At 41.9% G+C, this 16,443-nt stretch overlaps 2 protein-coding genes across 9 annotated transcripts in view; one reads left to right on the top strand and one right to left on the bottom strand.

Moving 5' to 3' along the window:
* Positions 1–16,389, bottom strand: part of hexd (hexosaminidase D) — a 45,554-nt gene extending 29,165 nt beyond the window's left edge. For 2 of the 7 annotated variants that reach the window (XM_033043994.1, XM_033043995.1), the window contains exons 1-5: positions 12,556–13,059; positions 11,648–11,794; positions 6,837–6,946; positions 3,099–3,186; positions 1,644–1,808 (exon numbers count right to left, since the gene is read on the bottom strand). In XM_033043994.1, coding sequence (XP_032899885.1) covers positions 1,644–1,808; positions 3,099–3,186; positions 6,837–6,946; positions 11,648–11,794; positions 12,556–12,645 — 600 coding nt within the window. In that variant the 5' untranslated portion in view covers positions 12,646–13,059. Of the gene's footprint in view, positions 1–1,643; positions 1,809–3,098; positions 3,187–6,836; positions 6,947–11,647; positions 11,795–12,555; positions 13,061–15,990; positions 16,005–16,250 lie in introns of those variants that run through there. The other 5 variants (XM_033044000.1, XM_033043999.1, XM_033043998.1 and 2 more) reach the window with 5 other exon arrangements.
* ogfod3 (2-oxoglutarate and iron dependent oxygenase domain containing 3) overlaps positions 15,668–16,443 on the top strand; it is a 72,923-nt gene continuing 72,147 nt past the window's right edge. Inside the window, exon 1 of one of the 2 annotated variants that reach the window (XM_033044003.1) lies at positions 15,668–15,914. In XM_033044003.1, coding sequence (XP_032899894.1) covers positions 15,841–15,914 — 74 coding nt within the window. In that variant the 5' untranslated portion in view covers positions 15,668–15,840. The remainder of the gene's footprint in view (positions 15,915–16,443) is intronic. The other variant, XM_033044002.1, reaches the window with a different exon arrangement.

Here is a 16,443-nt window from a genome sequence, read left to right as displayed (position 1 = left end):
TTCTGGTGTGGACATGACATTCAGTGCAGTTCTATTTTTCTTTTTAAACACAACACAGAAGAAAGCCATTTGTCCCAACAAGTTCATTCTTCCAATCAATCCCATTCCCTCACTTATTTCCCTGCAACCTATTCTCTGTCACATGCCCATCAACACCCCCATTTCCTCAGCTACCTACACGTGTGGTTATTTACAAGGGACAATTAATATTACTATGTTTACACATTCTGTTGTGCTGCAGCAAGTAAATATTTCATTGTTCTATCTGAGACATATGACAATAAAACGCTCTTGACTCTTGATCTATCAACCAGCACATCTTTGGGATAATGAAGAATACAGGAAACACAGCAGTCACAGGAATAACAAGCAAAGTCCGCATAGAAATACACATAGACCTGGTCAGGACTGTACACTGCTCCCTTGGACAGCAGCACTAACTGCTGTGCCACTGTGCTGTCCCAAATCTATACAGGAAGGAACTAATGCTTTTGGCATTCAAAAACAATATATAATCACAAATCCATACAGCCTGGGACCAGGCCCCACGGCCCAACTGGTCCATGGATCCTTCCTAAGATAGATATAAAGCGCTGGAGTAACTCAGCAGGTCAGGTAGCACCTCTGGAGAAAAAGGACAGGTGATGCATTGGGTTGGGACCCTTCTTCAGATCTCCTATCTTTTTTTCTCCAGATATGCAGCTTGATCTGCAGAGTTACTGCAGCACTTTGTATCTATCTTTGGTAATAAACCAGCATCGGCAGTTCTTTGTTTCTACAAGGATCCTTCCTGAGCTAGTCCCATTTGCCTGAATCTGGCCCAATCCCTCAAGCCTGTCCAAGTCTTTTAAGCACTATAATTGTACTCGCCCCCAGCACTTCCACCAACTAGTTTAGTTCACTAGTTTAAGATTCACCTATTCTTGGAAAATGACTGTCACCACCCATGTATGCCTCTCTATGAATTTATCCGTCAGCCTCCTTTACTCCAAGGGTAACAAGTCCCAGCCTCAAATAACTTAAGCATCAGGTTCTGGCAATTCCTTGAGAATCTTTTGTGCCCCCTATCTAGCTTAATGCCATCCTTACTATACTATGGTGACCAGAACTGCATGCATAATTCAAGGTGCAGTCTTGTCCATACAACTGTAAAACCCTGTTGCAAAACTCAAAGTTACACTCAAGATACACTCAAAACCATCTACACTGAGGGAAGCACATCTTTCACCTTTACCATTTTGTCTACCCGTGTCACTATCGTATATCAATGAAACAATTTAAAACAGAATGATAGTTACTAAGAACTATCTAAGATATTACTAAGATACAAGACTATATCTAATTAAACTCAATTAATTAAAAAAAATCAACCCATACTATCCTTTGCCTCTAATTTGGTAGATGTCAGTGCTGGAGAACTAAATTAAGTTCATGATCTACTGTTGGATTCACAGCGGAGTCTAAGATAGTGTGTAGACAAGACGTTAAGTGTTGAGTCCTTGGCACATTGGGGATTTCTAGGTTCATGCATAATCCCAACTTTGATCATGCTTGTGTAGAGAAATGATGGCAGCTGCTAGCAAGTTCCAGCCAGCCAAATTATTCAAAATTAGTATCAAACCACATGCATATCTTTGCATTACCTCATCTGATCCAATGTGTAGCCATCTTATGTCATTATGTATTGCCATTATCTGGTCGATCATGGATTTTATTAGTTCCATTGATTCTTCTTTGTGTGGATTGAGACTGTTAGGAAATGCTCTCATTTCACGAAGGTGAGAAAAGGAATTATGTTTAAGTACAAACTGTAGGAATAAGTTTTAAGAGATAGAAAAAGCATGAATGACAGTTTAACATTAAAAACATCCTATTTATATAAATAATTTTTCTAATCTCTCACGTTATTGTATTTATCAAAGGGCAACTTTAAACTGAATTGACCTCACTGCCTGGCATTTCTGCTTGCTAATTTACGCTTATCTAAACTGGATATGGAAACCCATCATGCTTACCCTCAAGTCCGTATTCTGAAAGACAGGTAAGTTGAAGATAGGGAAGATTGGGGAAAGACCAATTATGAGCTTTAAAGTTTGGATACATTTAAAGAAATATTAAATATCTCTGAGCTTTAGATTTTTAATAAGGACTATTTAGGTTGAGGCAAATAATCTAAAAATAGAAATTAAAATTTAAAAAATCATAAATAGTTAACATGGTTAAACCGAAGCTAAAGGAAAACCAGGAAAAATAAATTACTTTAATTTACCTTAAGCATGGAAACAGGCCATTCGGCCCACCAAGTCCATGCCGACCAACAATCAACCCGTACACTAGCACTATCCTACATACTAGGGATAATTTACAATTTATAGAAGCCAATTAACCTACAAACCTGTACATCTTTGGAGTGTATGGGGAAACCAGAGCACCCATAAAAAACCCACATGATCACAGTAAGCATGTACAAACTCCATACAGACAGCATTTGAGGTCAGGGTCGAACCTGGGTCACTGGCACTGTAAGGCAGCAGCTTTACTGCCACGCCACTGTGCCACCCTAAATTACTTAGCTTTCTCTGTCACCTAATCTGCAGATTTAGTAACTCAATAGGTATCAGTGACCAGAACACAACCTGAGAAACAATTCTCCAGAGCAATAATGAAGAGTATCAGGTATACAGTTAGGCCACTAGATTAATCCACTTTTGCAAAGAAATCCAAGCTCATGGACAATGAATTGGTGAAGGACCAGCCTCTTGCACATGGGTCACATAAGCAACCCCATACAAAGAGGGCTAAGTCAATTTGAGATTTTGAAGGGTTTCAACGACTTAAAAGGTTTGTGTAATATTATTCTTATCTACTATATTTAAAGTATCAACATGGTAAAATTATATAACATTTTATAAATATTTTCTTGTTTTGATCAAGACTTTAATTCGAAACAAATACAAGATTGATTTAAATTATACGAGTTAACAATTTCTTATACATTGTGTTACGAACATAATTTGCAGTATATTTATTCATGTTTTGTAGATTTTATTATTGTTAACCACAAATGCTTTATCATTTTCTTTTGTTTCAGAACTCACCTCCATGTGGCCGAAGGTTTGTACTAATGGAATTATTTCAAAATTGTGTTTCTTGGCCAGATTTATAAGATTGGTGATGTCTGAAGGACTGCAATGCAGAATGTACTGTTACTGAAATCCACACACATTACAGATCTGTCCCAACCCTCATTTCCCATCTCCTACAGAGCTGGTTGAATTTCATCGAGTCGTTAATATATACTGCAGCAGAATAATGAACAATCTGTGTCTTAAAACAAAACCCCTATCATTATTTCACACTCAATCATTGACAAAAGTCTTTGCTGGATGTCTGCTTTTCAGTGTCTGGCACAGAATGTGAGACAATTTTCTTCTGAGCTTGCATGGTTGAGCGCACAAATTTACGTGCGTTCATATACTCTATTGGCAGGACACAGGTAACCAAGTTGGAGATTGCATGAGCATTAAAATGACAATAAAACTGTAATTTTAATGCTCATTTGTTGCATGAGCATTAAAATTACAGTTCAAATTGTAATTTTAATGCTCATGCAATCTCCAACTGTCCAAAATTCATAACAGTACATCTCAAGTCCAATGAGGTGGAAATAACATCGGCACTCCTGCCGCTTGACCAGAGATATTGGTTCATGGAAAATAGAAAAAAAAATAGTTCACATGTAGTGATTCATCATTTCAACTAAACTGAAAGCAGAATGGTCCAGACAGACTGGGTTAGGTGACCAATTCTAACATTTCTTCTTAATGAATTCTACTTCAGAGGCAGGCAATAAAGAACCAAAATATCAAGTATAAAACTAGCTCCTTAGATGAATTGGGCATCAGCCGAACACACAGAATTGAAATCAGGAGACCAAAAGAGCAATGTGAAGCTTGAAAGTAGATGTTGGATATTTTGATGGGTTACGATTGTGTTTGTCTCTATAAAAAGTTGTATGACAATTTTGCAGTGATTGTTCTTGCAAACATAGGCAGCTGGCAGTCAAATCGTTGGCATCATCAGAGCTGATTTGATTATAATCTCAACTTCATGTTTTCGTGTACCTATGGTAACCTTTCATTCCTCTCCTTATCAAGTATCGACATGCCATAAAAAATATGTAAAAACATTGCTTTCACTTGATGGATTTCATAAGACAAGCTGAGGGAAACAAAATTGCACCATCTGCCTTAATTAGGTGACTCCTAATTCTAGATTCACCCACATGAATACATTTTCCTCCCATCTTCACCGTGTCAAAAGCCCCCAGGATCTAATTTGTTTCAATTAATTTCCTTCTCAGCATTCGAAACTCCAATACATAGAAACAGAAGAATAAGTGCAGCAGCAGATCATTCAGCCCTTCAAGCCAGCACTGATCATCAAAAATCAGTACCGCGTTCCTGCTTTTCCCCCCATATCCCTTGATTCCTTTAGCCCTGAGAGCTAAATCTAACTCCCTCTTGAAAACATCCGATGAATTGGCCTCCACTGCCTTCTGTGGCAGAGAATTCCACAGATTTACAACTCTCTGGGTGAAAAAAAAATTCCTCATCTCAGTCCTAAATGGCCTACCCCTTATTCTTAAACTGTGACCCCTGGTTCTGGACTCCCCCAATATCGGGAATATTTTTCCTGCATCTAGCCTGTCTAATCCTTTAAGAATTGTATATGTTTCTGTAAGATCTCCTCTCATCCTTCTAAATTCTAGTGAATACAAGCCCAGTCGACCCATTCTTTCAGTCCTGCCATCCCGGGAATTAACCTGGTGGACCTACACTGCACTCCTTCAAAAGCAATAATGTCCTTCCTCAAATTGGGAGACCAAAATTGCACACGATACTTCAGGTGAGGTCTCACCTAGGACCTGTACAACTTCAGTAGGACCTCCTTGCTCCTAAACTCAAATTCTCTCGCAATGACGGCCAACATGCCATTAGCTTTCTTCACTGCCTGCTGTACCTGCATGCTTACTTTCAGTGACTGATGTACAAGCACACACCATTCAGATAATAATCTGCCTTCCTATTCTTGCCACCAAAGTGGATAACCTCACATTTATCCACATTATACTGCATCTGCCATGTAACTGCCCACTCACCCAACCTATCCCAAGTCACCCTGCAGTCTCAAAGCATCATACGATACATTTCTACATAAGACAATCCGTCCCTTTCAGATATTAGTTTTGTACATCTTTGAACTACTTCCAAGGCCCCTGAGTCTGAGGAAGGGTCTCGACTCGAAACGTCACCTATTCCTTTTCTCCAGATATGCTGTTTGACCCGCTGAGTTACTACAGCTTTGTGTGTCTATCTTTGGTTTAAACCAGCATCTGGAGTTCCTTCCTACACCCAATGCAATGCATAGAACTACAAATGCAATATCACTAAAGCCAGTTATAGTTGAAATGCAATCTCTCTACTTTTGTATGCAATTCCTTATCAGTAAAGAGCAAAAACATTGTGAATATGCTCTATCTGCATTTTAGCTTTTTTTCACTTGGGCATCTCAAACTTTTGCCAAAATAGGATATTTCATATTTCTCACATGATACACTATTTGTCAAACTCAGTACACATTACCTGACATCTGTCTATTTTAAAATCCATCAACCATTCCATGCACATTTAGTTCTTAACAAGTCTATGAATGTAATGCATTACATGACACTAATCTCCAATTACATGACACATAAATATGAATATATCGGCATGAATTTCCTCTGTTGCCCAACTCAGTGGTAGGTACTGCACCCCAGAGACATCCAGAAATGATAAGTGTAAGACCCATTGCTTCTCAGACAAAGTGTAGCGGCACTTAGAATAAAGGGGAGGGAGGCCATTTAAGACTGAGGTGAGAAAAAACTTTTCCACCCAGAGTTGTGAATTTGTGGAATTCCTGCCAGAGGGCAGTGGGGGCCAAATCACTGGATGGATTTGAGAGAGAGTTAGATAGAGCTCTACAGGCTAGTGGAATCAAGGGATATTGGGAGAAGGCAGGCATGGGTTATTGGTTGGGGACGATCAGCCATGATTGCAATGAATGGCGGTGCTGGCTTGAAGGGCCATTGAGTCTAACCGGCTGTCTGACTAGAGGCAGTTTGCAAACTTTAAAAGAGCTGGATAAAAAAAAATGGGAGACACTCGTTTGGCATAAGGTGCTTTGAATCTTCCAAAAAAAAATGCTTGTGAACATATTCACATGGTAAGATCAGGAAATCAAATGATCAACGTGATTCAGTGTGCATTCAAATGTAGTGATTTATTTTTAAGAAAGGAAACTATGCAAAGGGATGAAGTAGCAGCATAGAAAGAGATGCCGCTATCACAATGAAATCTACAAGGCAAAAAGGACAATGAGATGGATGTTGGCCTTTTAAGGGGCAGCCAGAATGTGTGCCATGGAACATCCTATAATATTGATTGTTTCTGGGAAGACAGATGTGGTTGATGCTGGGTGGACCACATTACTGCTGCTATGCCACCTTCAGGGATATGTAAGTTATGCAGCTCAGAAAGTGGGTTGTAATGATATAAACTGTGCACTGTTGTGATTACAAAGGAAATGACCATGAACCTCCATGAATGACAAGGAAATAATGATCATTTAAAGCAATTGGAATTAATTCATGTTGTTTCCTGATAATTCCACATTCCAAAAACATTTTTTCAATATTTCTTTTTTAGTTGTCACATGTTGCATTCATTGCTTAGGTCATCGTATGGTTAATAAGAAACACAAAGCCATTTTGTACAAACATGTATCTAAGTTACCTGTACGCATTTGGAGACCGTAATATTTGCAGATTTCCATTATAAGGAAACATATCTTCGTACTCCAGGAGAATGCCATCTGCACCAAGCTGTTCAAACAGAGGAAAGATCTACAAAAAAAAAGTCTACAATGAATTTATAGCTATGAAGGTTTAAAAATCGTACAGCATAGGATAGCAATGTTACAAAATTTTGAGATTTTAAAAATCAAGTCTGCAATTTATCCCATCAGATAAAGCATAAAAATAAGTTTAATTTGACACCTAATTCACTTTCATATCTCAAGTATTTAAAAAGTTATGGCCATTTTCATACTGGGAAATGAGCATCTTGTTCCCTATTGATTTTCTATGGACATAACAAAAAAACTGTGATCGTGAACAGTCTTTCTTAACTTTCTTAAAAATTAAGAGAACTGAATGAAATTTTCAGTTATCATAGATTGAAGCATTCTGAAACAAATATAAAATATTCTTACTTGGATGACCTGAAATGAAAGCATATAATTAGTTAGTTACCTAATTGTAGCTAATTTCAGACTTCAATTACTAGATCTAAACATCTATCCATTTCTTAATAAATGATTAACATTTTTAAATAGCCTAAATGTCCAAATAATATTCACAAATAATTCACAATAAAACATGATTTTTAAATCTGATTTACATTAATTTATAGACCAAATGGAAGGAATTTAGTGTTCAATTGCTGTAAATAAATGCCCATTTAAATTAGCTTTCCAGTGGGTCCCTGTGGAACGCGCTGGTTTAGAACGTTCACATTGCGGTAGATTTGTGCCCCAAATGCCGAGAAAAATACTGCGGGATATAATGGGCCCAAAATGAGCTACTCGCAATATTAAACTTTGTATAAAGGGATCTTTAGAAGCCCTTTTTAATGTAAAAATATACAGCTTACCTTCTATTATTTGCTTTATGAGACCCTGCGGTTGCTGGTGGTCGCGGGTTTAGAGATTGATTTTTAAACTACTATAACAATTAAACGAGGCCTTTAAAACTAATAATAACTTTTGCGACGGGGTCTTTCAGCGATTTTTCGTTAATAATTAACTAGGCTGAACATCTTCGATTTGAACAGCCTAGAGAAAATCGCGTTTTAAACCCGCCCCCTCTAAACGGCGCCAAAATCGTGCACACCTGCAGCGACAGATTTTCAGCGACGCTTCAGGTAGGCTTTGCAACATACCTACATAGGAGGCGGACACTTTTGAAAAAATCACACGTATTATCAATTAAAAAGTGGACCATAACAATATTCTATTTCCTATGTTATGTAACCTTCAAATAATAAAGTTGAGAAAATAAGTCAAATGATAGACATTTTACAAAACATCTATCTATACATAACAAAAATTCTGATCTTGTGCTCTTCCGGTTTGTGTTTTCTTTCCTCTTTGTGCAAAATGGTACAAGATAGCGCTACGATTTTTCGCCACCTTACTCACCATTCTCCTGTGCTCAAGTGTACCAAGTTTTGTTCCAATCGATGGTATAGTTTCAAAGTTATTAAGGTTTGAAAATCTTAAAAACCGCACATGCGCAGATTGGTCACTTCTCCTGTCAGTGACCCTCACGCTGATTGGTCTCATGTCCTGTCATTCACCGGCAGCTCCCTCCTCGCCCAGCGTTCCACGGCCACAGCTACATAGCACAGTCGGCCGGAGGGGATGGCCACAGACGCCACAGCCAGAGCCGCCGCAGGCCACAGCCGCAGCCGCTCCAGGGGAAAGCAGTGGCAACCTCGAGATCCTGGGGAGGTGAGGAGGGAGATGGGGGGGATTGAGGGAGAGAAGGTGGTTGGGAGGGAGACAGGAAGCAGCATGTGAAGCTGGGAAAGCTCATCTCGGACCCGCAGACACACAGCACAGGAGCACCGCAAGGCTGCGTACTCTCCCCTCTCCTTTACTCTCTCTACACCAACGACTGCACCTCCACAGACTCCTCTGTCAAGCTTCTCAAGTTTGTGGACGACACAACCCTGATTGAACTGATCCAGGATGGGGAGGAATCTGCTTACAGACAGGAAGTGACACAGCTGGCGTCCTGGTGCCATCGCAACAACTTGGAGCTCAATGCTCTAAAGACTGTGGAATTGATTGTAGACTTTAGGAGAGCTCCCCCTCCCTCTCCCCCACTCACCATTAACAACACCACAGTCACATCTGTGGAGTCAATTAAGTTCCTTGGAACCATAATCTCCAGGGACCTTAACTAGGAGGCCACCATCGACTCCACAGTCAAAAAGGCCCAACCAAGGATGTACTTCCTGCGGCAGCTGAGAAAACACAATCTGCCACAGGCAATGATGGTCCAGTTTTCTACTGCCATCAAAGAGTCTGTCCTCACCTTCTCCATCATGGTCTGGTTTGGCTCAGCCACCAAGCATGACATCCGGAGGATGCAGTGCATCATTCGATCAGCCGAGAAGGTTGTTGGCTGCAACCTTCCCTCCATTGACGAACTGTACATTGCAAGGGCCAGGAAGAGAGCGGGTAAGATCAACTCTGGCCCCTCTCACCCTGGTCACAAACCGGACTGTCAAAGCTGTCACAGCCAGACATAAAAATATATTTTTTCTACGAGCAGTAACTCTACTCAACAGCCAAAAGTCTGTAGCCTCCTTGTGCTCCGGTATTTTATCTAATTCTTCACTTGTTTAAATTATAATGTTTTATTTTTAATTGTCTACTGTATATCATGTTGTTACTTGCGAGCAAAGCACCAAGGCAAATTCCTTGTATGTATGCATATTTGGCTAATAAAATATATTCAATTCAATGCAATTCAAATGGGACTAGCTTGGATGGAGCATCTTGGTCGGCTTGGACAGGTTGAGCTTAAGCAGGGGAGAAATCGCTATTAAAACATGGGGGACACACAATTTCTTGGTGATCCCGCGCATGTGCGCGCACACACACACACACACACGTCTTCGGCCGTGGGCCCTATGGGCGGTAACATCGGGAGCTGACCTGGTTGGTGACCGACTCCAAACTCCAGCAACAGCAGCTTCGTCCACCCCGAATCATGGGGCTTGAATCGGCCCGTTCGCGGGGCCTTTCAAAGCCCTGCGCGGCTTAAAATCGTCCGGCGGGGGCTTCAACATCGGGAGCCTCGATCGCCTAGATGCAGTAGTTTGATTTTAAGCCGCGCCGGGCGATGAAAAGGCCCTGCGAACGGGCCAATTCAGCCCTTAGAAAGCGTCTGATACCCGCTTGAATCTTTCAAAAACTACAATGTGATAAATAACATTTAAACAAATAAAACTGAAGCAAATAAATGTAAACAGACGAACCAACCTTGGAGGGGGGAGAGAGAGAGACAGATGGGAAAAAAATACTAAATAACGTGAGTAACCTGAATGAGGGACTTACCTGCAAGCCAGCCAGGAAACCCGTTCGACCAGCGCCCTTAATGACCTGACCCGTTTAAATCCGATACCCATTTAAATCTTTCCCATCCATTAGTTCAAATGGTAATTGTACCCGCATCCGACAGCTTTAAGAAATTCTCTGTGAATACCTTCAGTAATACTTGGTCAAAACACAATTGATGACACACCGTGTTAATAGACATTTAACAAGCGCTTATTAGTGACACCCCGCTGTCTCGCGGAAAGCGGAGATTCTAATAGATTTTTTTTTCCACCGAATTTCAAAATCTGGATTACAAAACATGGGAGGGGAGGGGGGGGAATTGTACCCCACCTCTCAAAACATGGCAGGGACATGTTCCCCCCCTCCCCCCTACCCCGGGATTTCAGCCCATGAGCTTAAGGGCCTGTTTCTGTGCTGTTGCTAAAATTCTATGATCGTTAATAAAAGCTGACATTTTGAAGGTTGGAATGACATGCAAAAGAAATATAAAGAATTCCATTATTCTGTTTGATAAACATAGAAAATAGGTGCAGGAGTAGGCCATTCGGCCCTTCGAGCCTGCACCACCATTCAATATGATCATGGCTGATCATCCAACTCAGTATCCTGTACCTGCTTTCTCTCCATACCCCCTGATCCCTTTAGCCACAAGGGCCACATCTAACTCCCTCTTAAATATAGCCAATGAACTGGCCTCAACTATTCAATTCAATTCAATTCAATTCAATTCAATTCAATTCAACTTTAATGTCATTGCACAAATACTGAGTATGGGTACAACGAAATGCAGTTTTGCGTCAGTCCGTAGTAGTAGTAGTGCATATAGAAATAAAAAAAAAAGAAAAAGCTACATTCTGTAGCAGAGAATTCCAGAGATTCACCACTCTCTGTGTAAAAAATGTTTTTCTCATCTCAGTCCTAAAAGATTTCCCCTTTATCCTTAAACTGTGACCCATTGTTCTGGACTTCCCCAACATCGGGAACAATCTTCCTGCATCTAGCCTGTCCAACCCCTTAAGAATTTTGTAAGTTTCTATAAGATCCCCCCTCAATCTTCTAAATTCTAGCGAGTACAGCCGAGTCTATCCAGTCTTTCTTCATATGAAAGTCCTGACACCCCAGGAATCAGTCTGGTGAACCTTCACTGTACTCCCTCTATGGCAAGAATGTCCTTCCTCAGATCAGGAGACCAAAACTGTACGCAATACTCCAGGTGTGGTCTCACCAAGACCCTGTACAACTGCAGTAGAACCTCCCTGCTCCTATACTCAAATCCTTTTGCCTATGAATGCTAACATACCATTCGCTTTCTTCACTGCCTGCTGCACCTGCATGCCTACTTTCAATGACTGGTGTACCATGACACCCAGGTCTCGGTTGCATCTCCCCTTTTCCTAATCGGCCACCAAATTACCTCACGTAGGTAGGACATCTTGGGTGGGGCTCCTTTCAAATCCATATGTACCAATTTCAACCCCATCTGTGGAGATTTAAGCATTTTAACATCTGCCTCCATTGGATTATCCCCTTGACCGTCAGCCATTTTGGGGCAGGATACCACCTGAAGGAAAAAATATTGAAATTAATTTTGCACACTCGCTTATTTTCAGCTAAATCATACAATATATATAAAAATATGTTTTATGCATATATAAAAAAACAGTGCTGGAGTAACTCAGTGGACCAGGCAGCATCTCTGGAGAACATGGATCGACAATGTTTTAAGATTGAGTATTTTCTCTGCCTTGTGAATATTTCAGGACTCCAAAAAAAAATATTTTATCAAAATTATTATTATTTTTTCAATATTCAAGAATATTCAAATTTGTGCTGTTAGACCAATTATTTTTGCAATAGATCCTCAACTCAATTAAATGTTGCAATTTCAGAAATAGGAAATAGAACAATTTCTATCTGATAATGGTCGTGGAGAACAAATTAATTTCAACAAATTTTCTGCAACCAAAATATTGAGGGTAATCTTCAACTGATGTTCCAGTTTTAGACAAGATAAGGAAAATGACTGTTTCAAGCCGACAAATTGAAATACAAAGCAATTTGAGTTGTAATGGATATAAACTTTGCATGCGAATCACTACACGCATGTGCAAAAGACGATTAAAAAGACAAATAGTAAGTAAGCCTCAATTACACGGTAGCTGGAATATCGAGGAAGATAATTTTTCTACAGTTGTGCTAAGTTTTGCTAGAGTGGCTTTCTGCAGCACTTTGCTCTCGGTTTTCATGCTACACTGAGGGTTGTGCCTTATTTATAAAGCATCAGTTGTTAGCATTGCTTGGATTACTAACTACACAACTCACCGACACAGGTGCTTCTGTTGGGTCAGTATGCAGGGTGGTATAAAAGCTGTGGAAAAACATTGATAGTATCAGGGACAACATGCTATTCATTTAACATTGAAAAATAGAAAATGGGGAATGCATACAGCTATTTTGCCATCCCTTTAGCACATGCTGGTTAGGCCCCTGAAGTCTAGGTATGTACTAACATATCTCCTGCAGACGGAGATACATAAATTGCAAATTCTGGTTTACAAAAATAGATACAAAGTGCTGGAGTAACTCAGCAGGTTAGACAGTTTCTGTTAAGGGAATACAGAGGTGACAATTTGGGACGGGATCCTTTCTCAGACTGTTGAAAATGAGAGGCGGAGACAGGACAAAATCTGGCAAGTGATAGGTGTGTACAAATGAGGGAGGGGGTTGACGGAAGGTAAATAACCATATTCATTCTAGAGTCCCAACCCTAAATGGTGTTTTCCATTTCCCTCCACAGATGCTCCCTGATCTGCTGATTTGCTCCAGCACTTTTGTTTTTCTGTAAACCAGCATCTGCAGTTCATTGTCTAGATTTTATCCTTCGATACAGATGCTGCCTGGCCTGCGGAATTCCTCCAGCACTTTGTTTCTTTTTTGGAAAACTGGCATCTGCAGTTCCTTGCGTCTACACTTAATTTTTCCACACAGATGTTGTCTTGTCTGTTGAGTTCCTCCAACACTATGTGCTTTTGGGTAAACCATCATCTGCAGTTCCTTGGACACAAAGTGGTGGAATGACTCAGTAGGCAAGGCAATAACTCTGGAGAAAAAGCATGGGTGACTTTTCGGGTCTGGACCATTCTTCAGACTTTTCGACCCGAAACATCATCTATGCTTTTTCTCCAGAGATGCTACCTGAGCCACTGAGTTAATCCAGCACTTTGTATCTATCTTTGATAAAAAAACACCATCTGCGTTTCATTTTTTCTACATCTGCAGTTCCTTGTGTTGCTTTATCTCTCCACACAGCTGCTGCTTGACCACCTAACTCCCTCCGGCACTTTGTCTTTTTTGGGTAAAACAGCATCTGCAGTTCCGTGTCTACACTTAATCTTTCCACACTGATGCTCCCTGACCCGCTGAGTTCCTCCAGCAGTGTTTTTCTGTAAACCAGCATCTGCAGTTCTTTAGATCGATAAAGTGATGTAGTAACTCAACAGATCAGGCAACATCTTTGGAGAAACAGGAAGGGTGATGTTTCGGGTTGGGAAGTCTGAAGAAGGGTCTCGTTCTGAAACATCACCCTTCCATGTTCTCCAGAGAAGCTGCCTGACCTGCTGAGTTACTCCATCACATTGTGTCTATCTTCGGTAAAACCAGCATCTGCAATTCCTCCTCTACATTTTGTCGTCCAACACGGATACTCCAGGATCCCCTGAGTTCCACCAGGCTGTGTGTTTCGAATGTAAACCAACATCTGCGGTTCCTTGTCTACACTTTATCCATCGACATACAGTGCCCTCCATAATGTTTGGAACAAAGACCCATCATTTATTTATTTTCCCATGTACTGCACAATTTGAGATTTGTAATAGAAGAAAAAAATCACATGTGGTTAATGTGCACATTGTCAGATTTTATTAAAGGGTATTTTGAAATATTTTGGTTTCACCATGCAGAAATTACAGCTATGTTTATACATAGTCCCCCCCATTTCAGGGCACCATAATATTTGGGACAGATGGCTTCACAGGTGTTTGTAATTGGTCAGGTGTGTTTAAATGCCTCCTTAATGCAGGTATAAGAGAGCTATCAGCACCTAGTCTTTCCATCACCTTTGGACATTTTTTTTTTTTTTTGCTGTTTATCAACACGAGGACCAAAGTTGTGTCAATGAAAGTCAAAGAAACCGTTATGAGACTGAGAAACAAGACATCAACCAAACCTTAGGCTTACCAAAATCAACTGTTTGGAACATAAGAAGAGAGCACTGGTAAGCTTACTAATCACAAAGGGACTGGCAGGCCAAGGAAGACCTCCACAGCTGATGACAGAAGAATTCTCACTATAATAAAGAAAAATCACCAAACCTGTCCGACAGATCAGAAACACTCTTCAGGAGTCAGGTGTGGATTGTCAATGACCACTGTCCACAGACGACTTCATGAACAGAAATACAGAGGCTACACTGCAAGATGCAAACTGCTGGTTAGCCACAAAAATAGGATGGCCAGGTTACAGTTTGCCAAGAAGTACCGAAAAGAGCAACCACAGTTCTGGAAAAAAGGTCTTGTGGACAGAAGAAACACAGATTAATTTATATCAGAGTGATGGCAAGAGCAAATGATGGAGGAGAGAAGGAACTGCCCAAGATCCAAAGCATACCACCTCATCTGTGAAACTCAGTGGTGGGGGTGTTATGGCCTGGGCATGTATGGCTGCTGAAGGTACTGGCTCACTTATCTTCATTAATGATACGACTGCAGTGTTAATAGTAGTAGTGTAATGAATTCTGAAGTGTACATCCTATGTGCTCGTTCAAACAAATGCCTCATTGGCCAGCAGTTCATTCTACAGCAAGATAATGATCCCAAACATACTGCTAAGGGGGGGAGGGGAGACTATGTGTAAACACAGCTGTAATTTCTACATGGTGAAACCAAAATGTATAAAAATGGCTTTTATTAAACTCTGACAATGTGCACTTTAACCATGTGATTTTTTTCTATTACAAATCTGAAATTGTGGAGTACAGATGCAAATAAATAAATGATGGGTCTGTCCCAAACATTATGGAGGGCACTGTATGCTTCCTGACCTGTGCTGAGTTCCTCCAGCACTTTATGTCTTTTTTTGGTAAATCAGCATCTAAAGTTCCTTGTCTACATTTTATCCTTCAACGCGGATACTCCCTGACCCTCTTAGTTCCTCCAGTACTGTGTCTTTCTCTGTAAATCAGCATCTGCAATTCCTGAGATGGACCCAAAGTGCTGGAGTAAAATGCTCCACGCATGAAGCCACATAGCCAACACCTCTAGTATCTTTGGCCAACACTAGGTCGGTGGCCACCGACTATAAACCCTGTTTACACAAGACAAATAAACCAAGGAGCCAGCGTGGCAACATCAGCATCAGCGTCCGGCCCAGGGGCAGTGGAGCTGGCCAGCCTGTGGCCTGTGGGGAAGGGGGCAGGCCGGAGGGACAGATCACCCCCCCCCCCCCCCCACACACACAACCCATCCAGCCCGGCCCTCCCCTCCCCTCCTCTCCCGGGGCTGAGCCCGAGCCCGAGCCGAGGCCTCGCTGTCCTTCCCGTCCCTGCCCGCCATGTCGACCCTGAGGAGAGCGGGACCCAGGAAGGTCGAGGACAGAAACCAGGACGGCGACCAGACCCGGCCCGGGTAGGCGGAGGGGAGAGAGGGAGGGAGGGAGAGGGAGAGAGAGAGGGAGAGGCCGCAGCCGCCATCGCCATCGCACCGCGTCCTCGCCACCGTCCCCGTTGCACCGCACCGCTGTACCTCCCCCCCTCCTCCCCGGGCTACCGCACCGCTGCTGCCTCCTGCACCGCACCGCTACCCCTCCCCCTCCCCGGGCTACCGCACCGCTACCCCTCCCCCTCCCCGGGCTACCGCACCGCTGCCCCTCCCCCCCCTCCCCGGGCTACCGCACCGCTGCCCCTCCCCCCCCTCCCCGGGCTACTGCACCGCTGCTGCACACAATCAAGGTCTGCATCCCACCTATTGCACAGGCCGCGCGAGGCTCGCTGCTCCTCGCAGTTCCACGCTCTGCAGCTGCAGCATCACTGTTTCTATCCTGGCATCTGCTGCAAACTTGCTGCAAACAACCTGGCTTTGCACAAACAGTCGAACTTTACTCTATCAATCAAACTGCACTGTCAAACTCTGTACTAACACTAAAACTGTCTATCAC

Source organism: Amblyraja radiata, chromosome 26 (genome assembly GCF_010909765.2).
Source record: "Amblyraja radiata isolate CabotCenter1 chromosome 26, sAmbRad1.1.pri, whole genome shotgun sequence".
In the NCBI taxonomy this organism is placed as follows: Eukaryota; Metazoa; Chordata; class Chondrichthyes; order Rajiformes; family Rajidae; genus Amblyraja; species Amblyraja radiata.
This window is presented reverse-complemented; position numbering and strand designations above follow the sequence as displayed.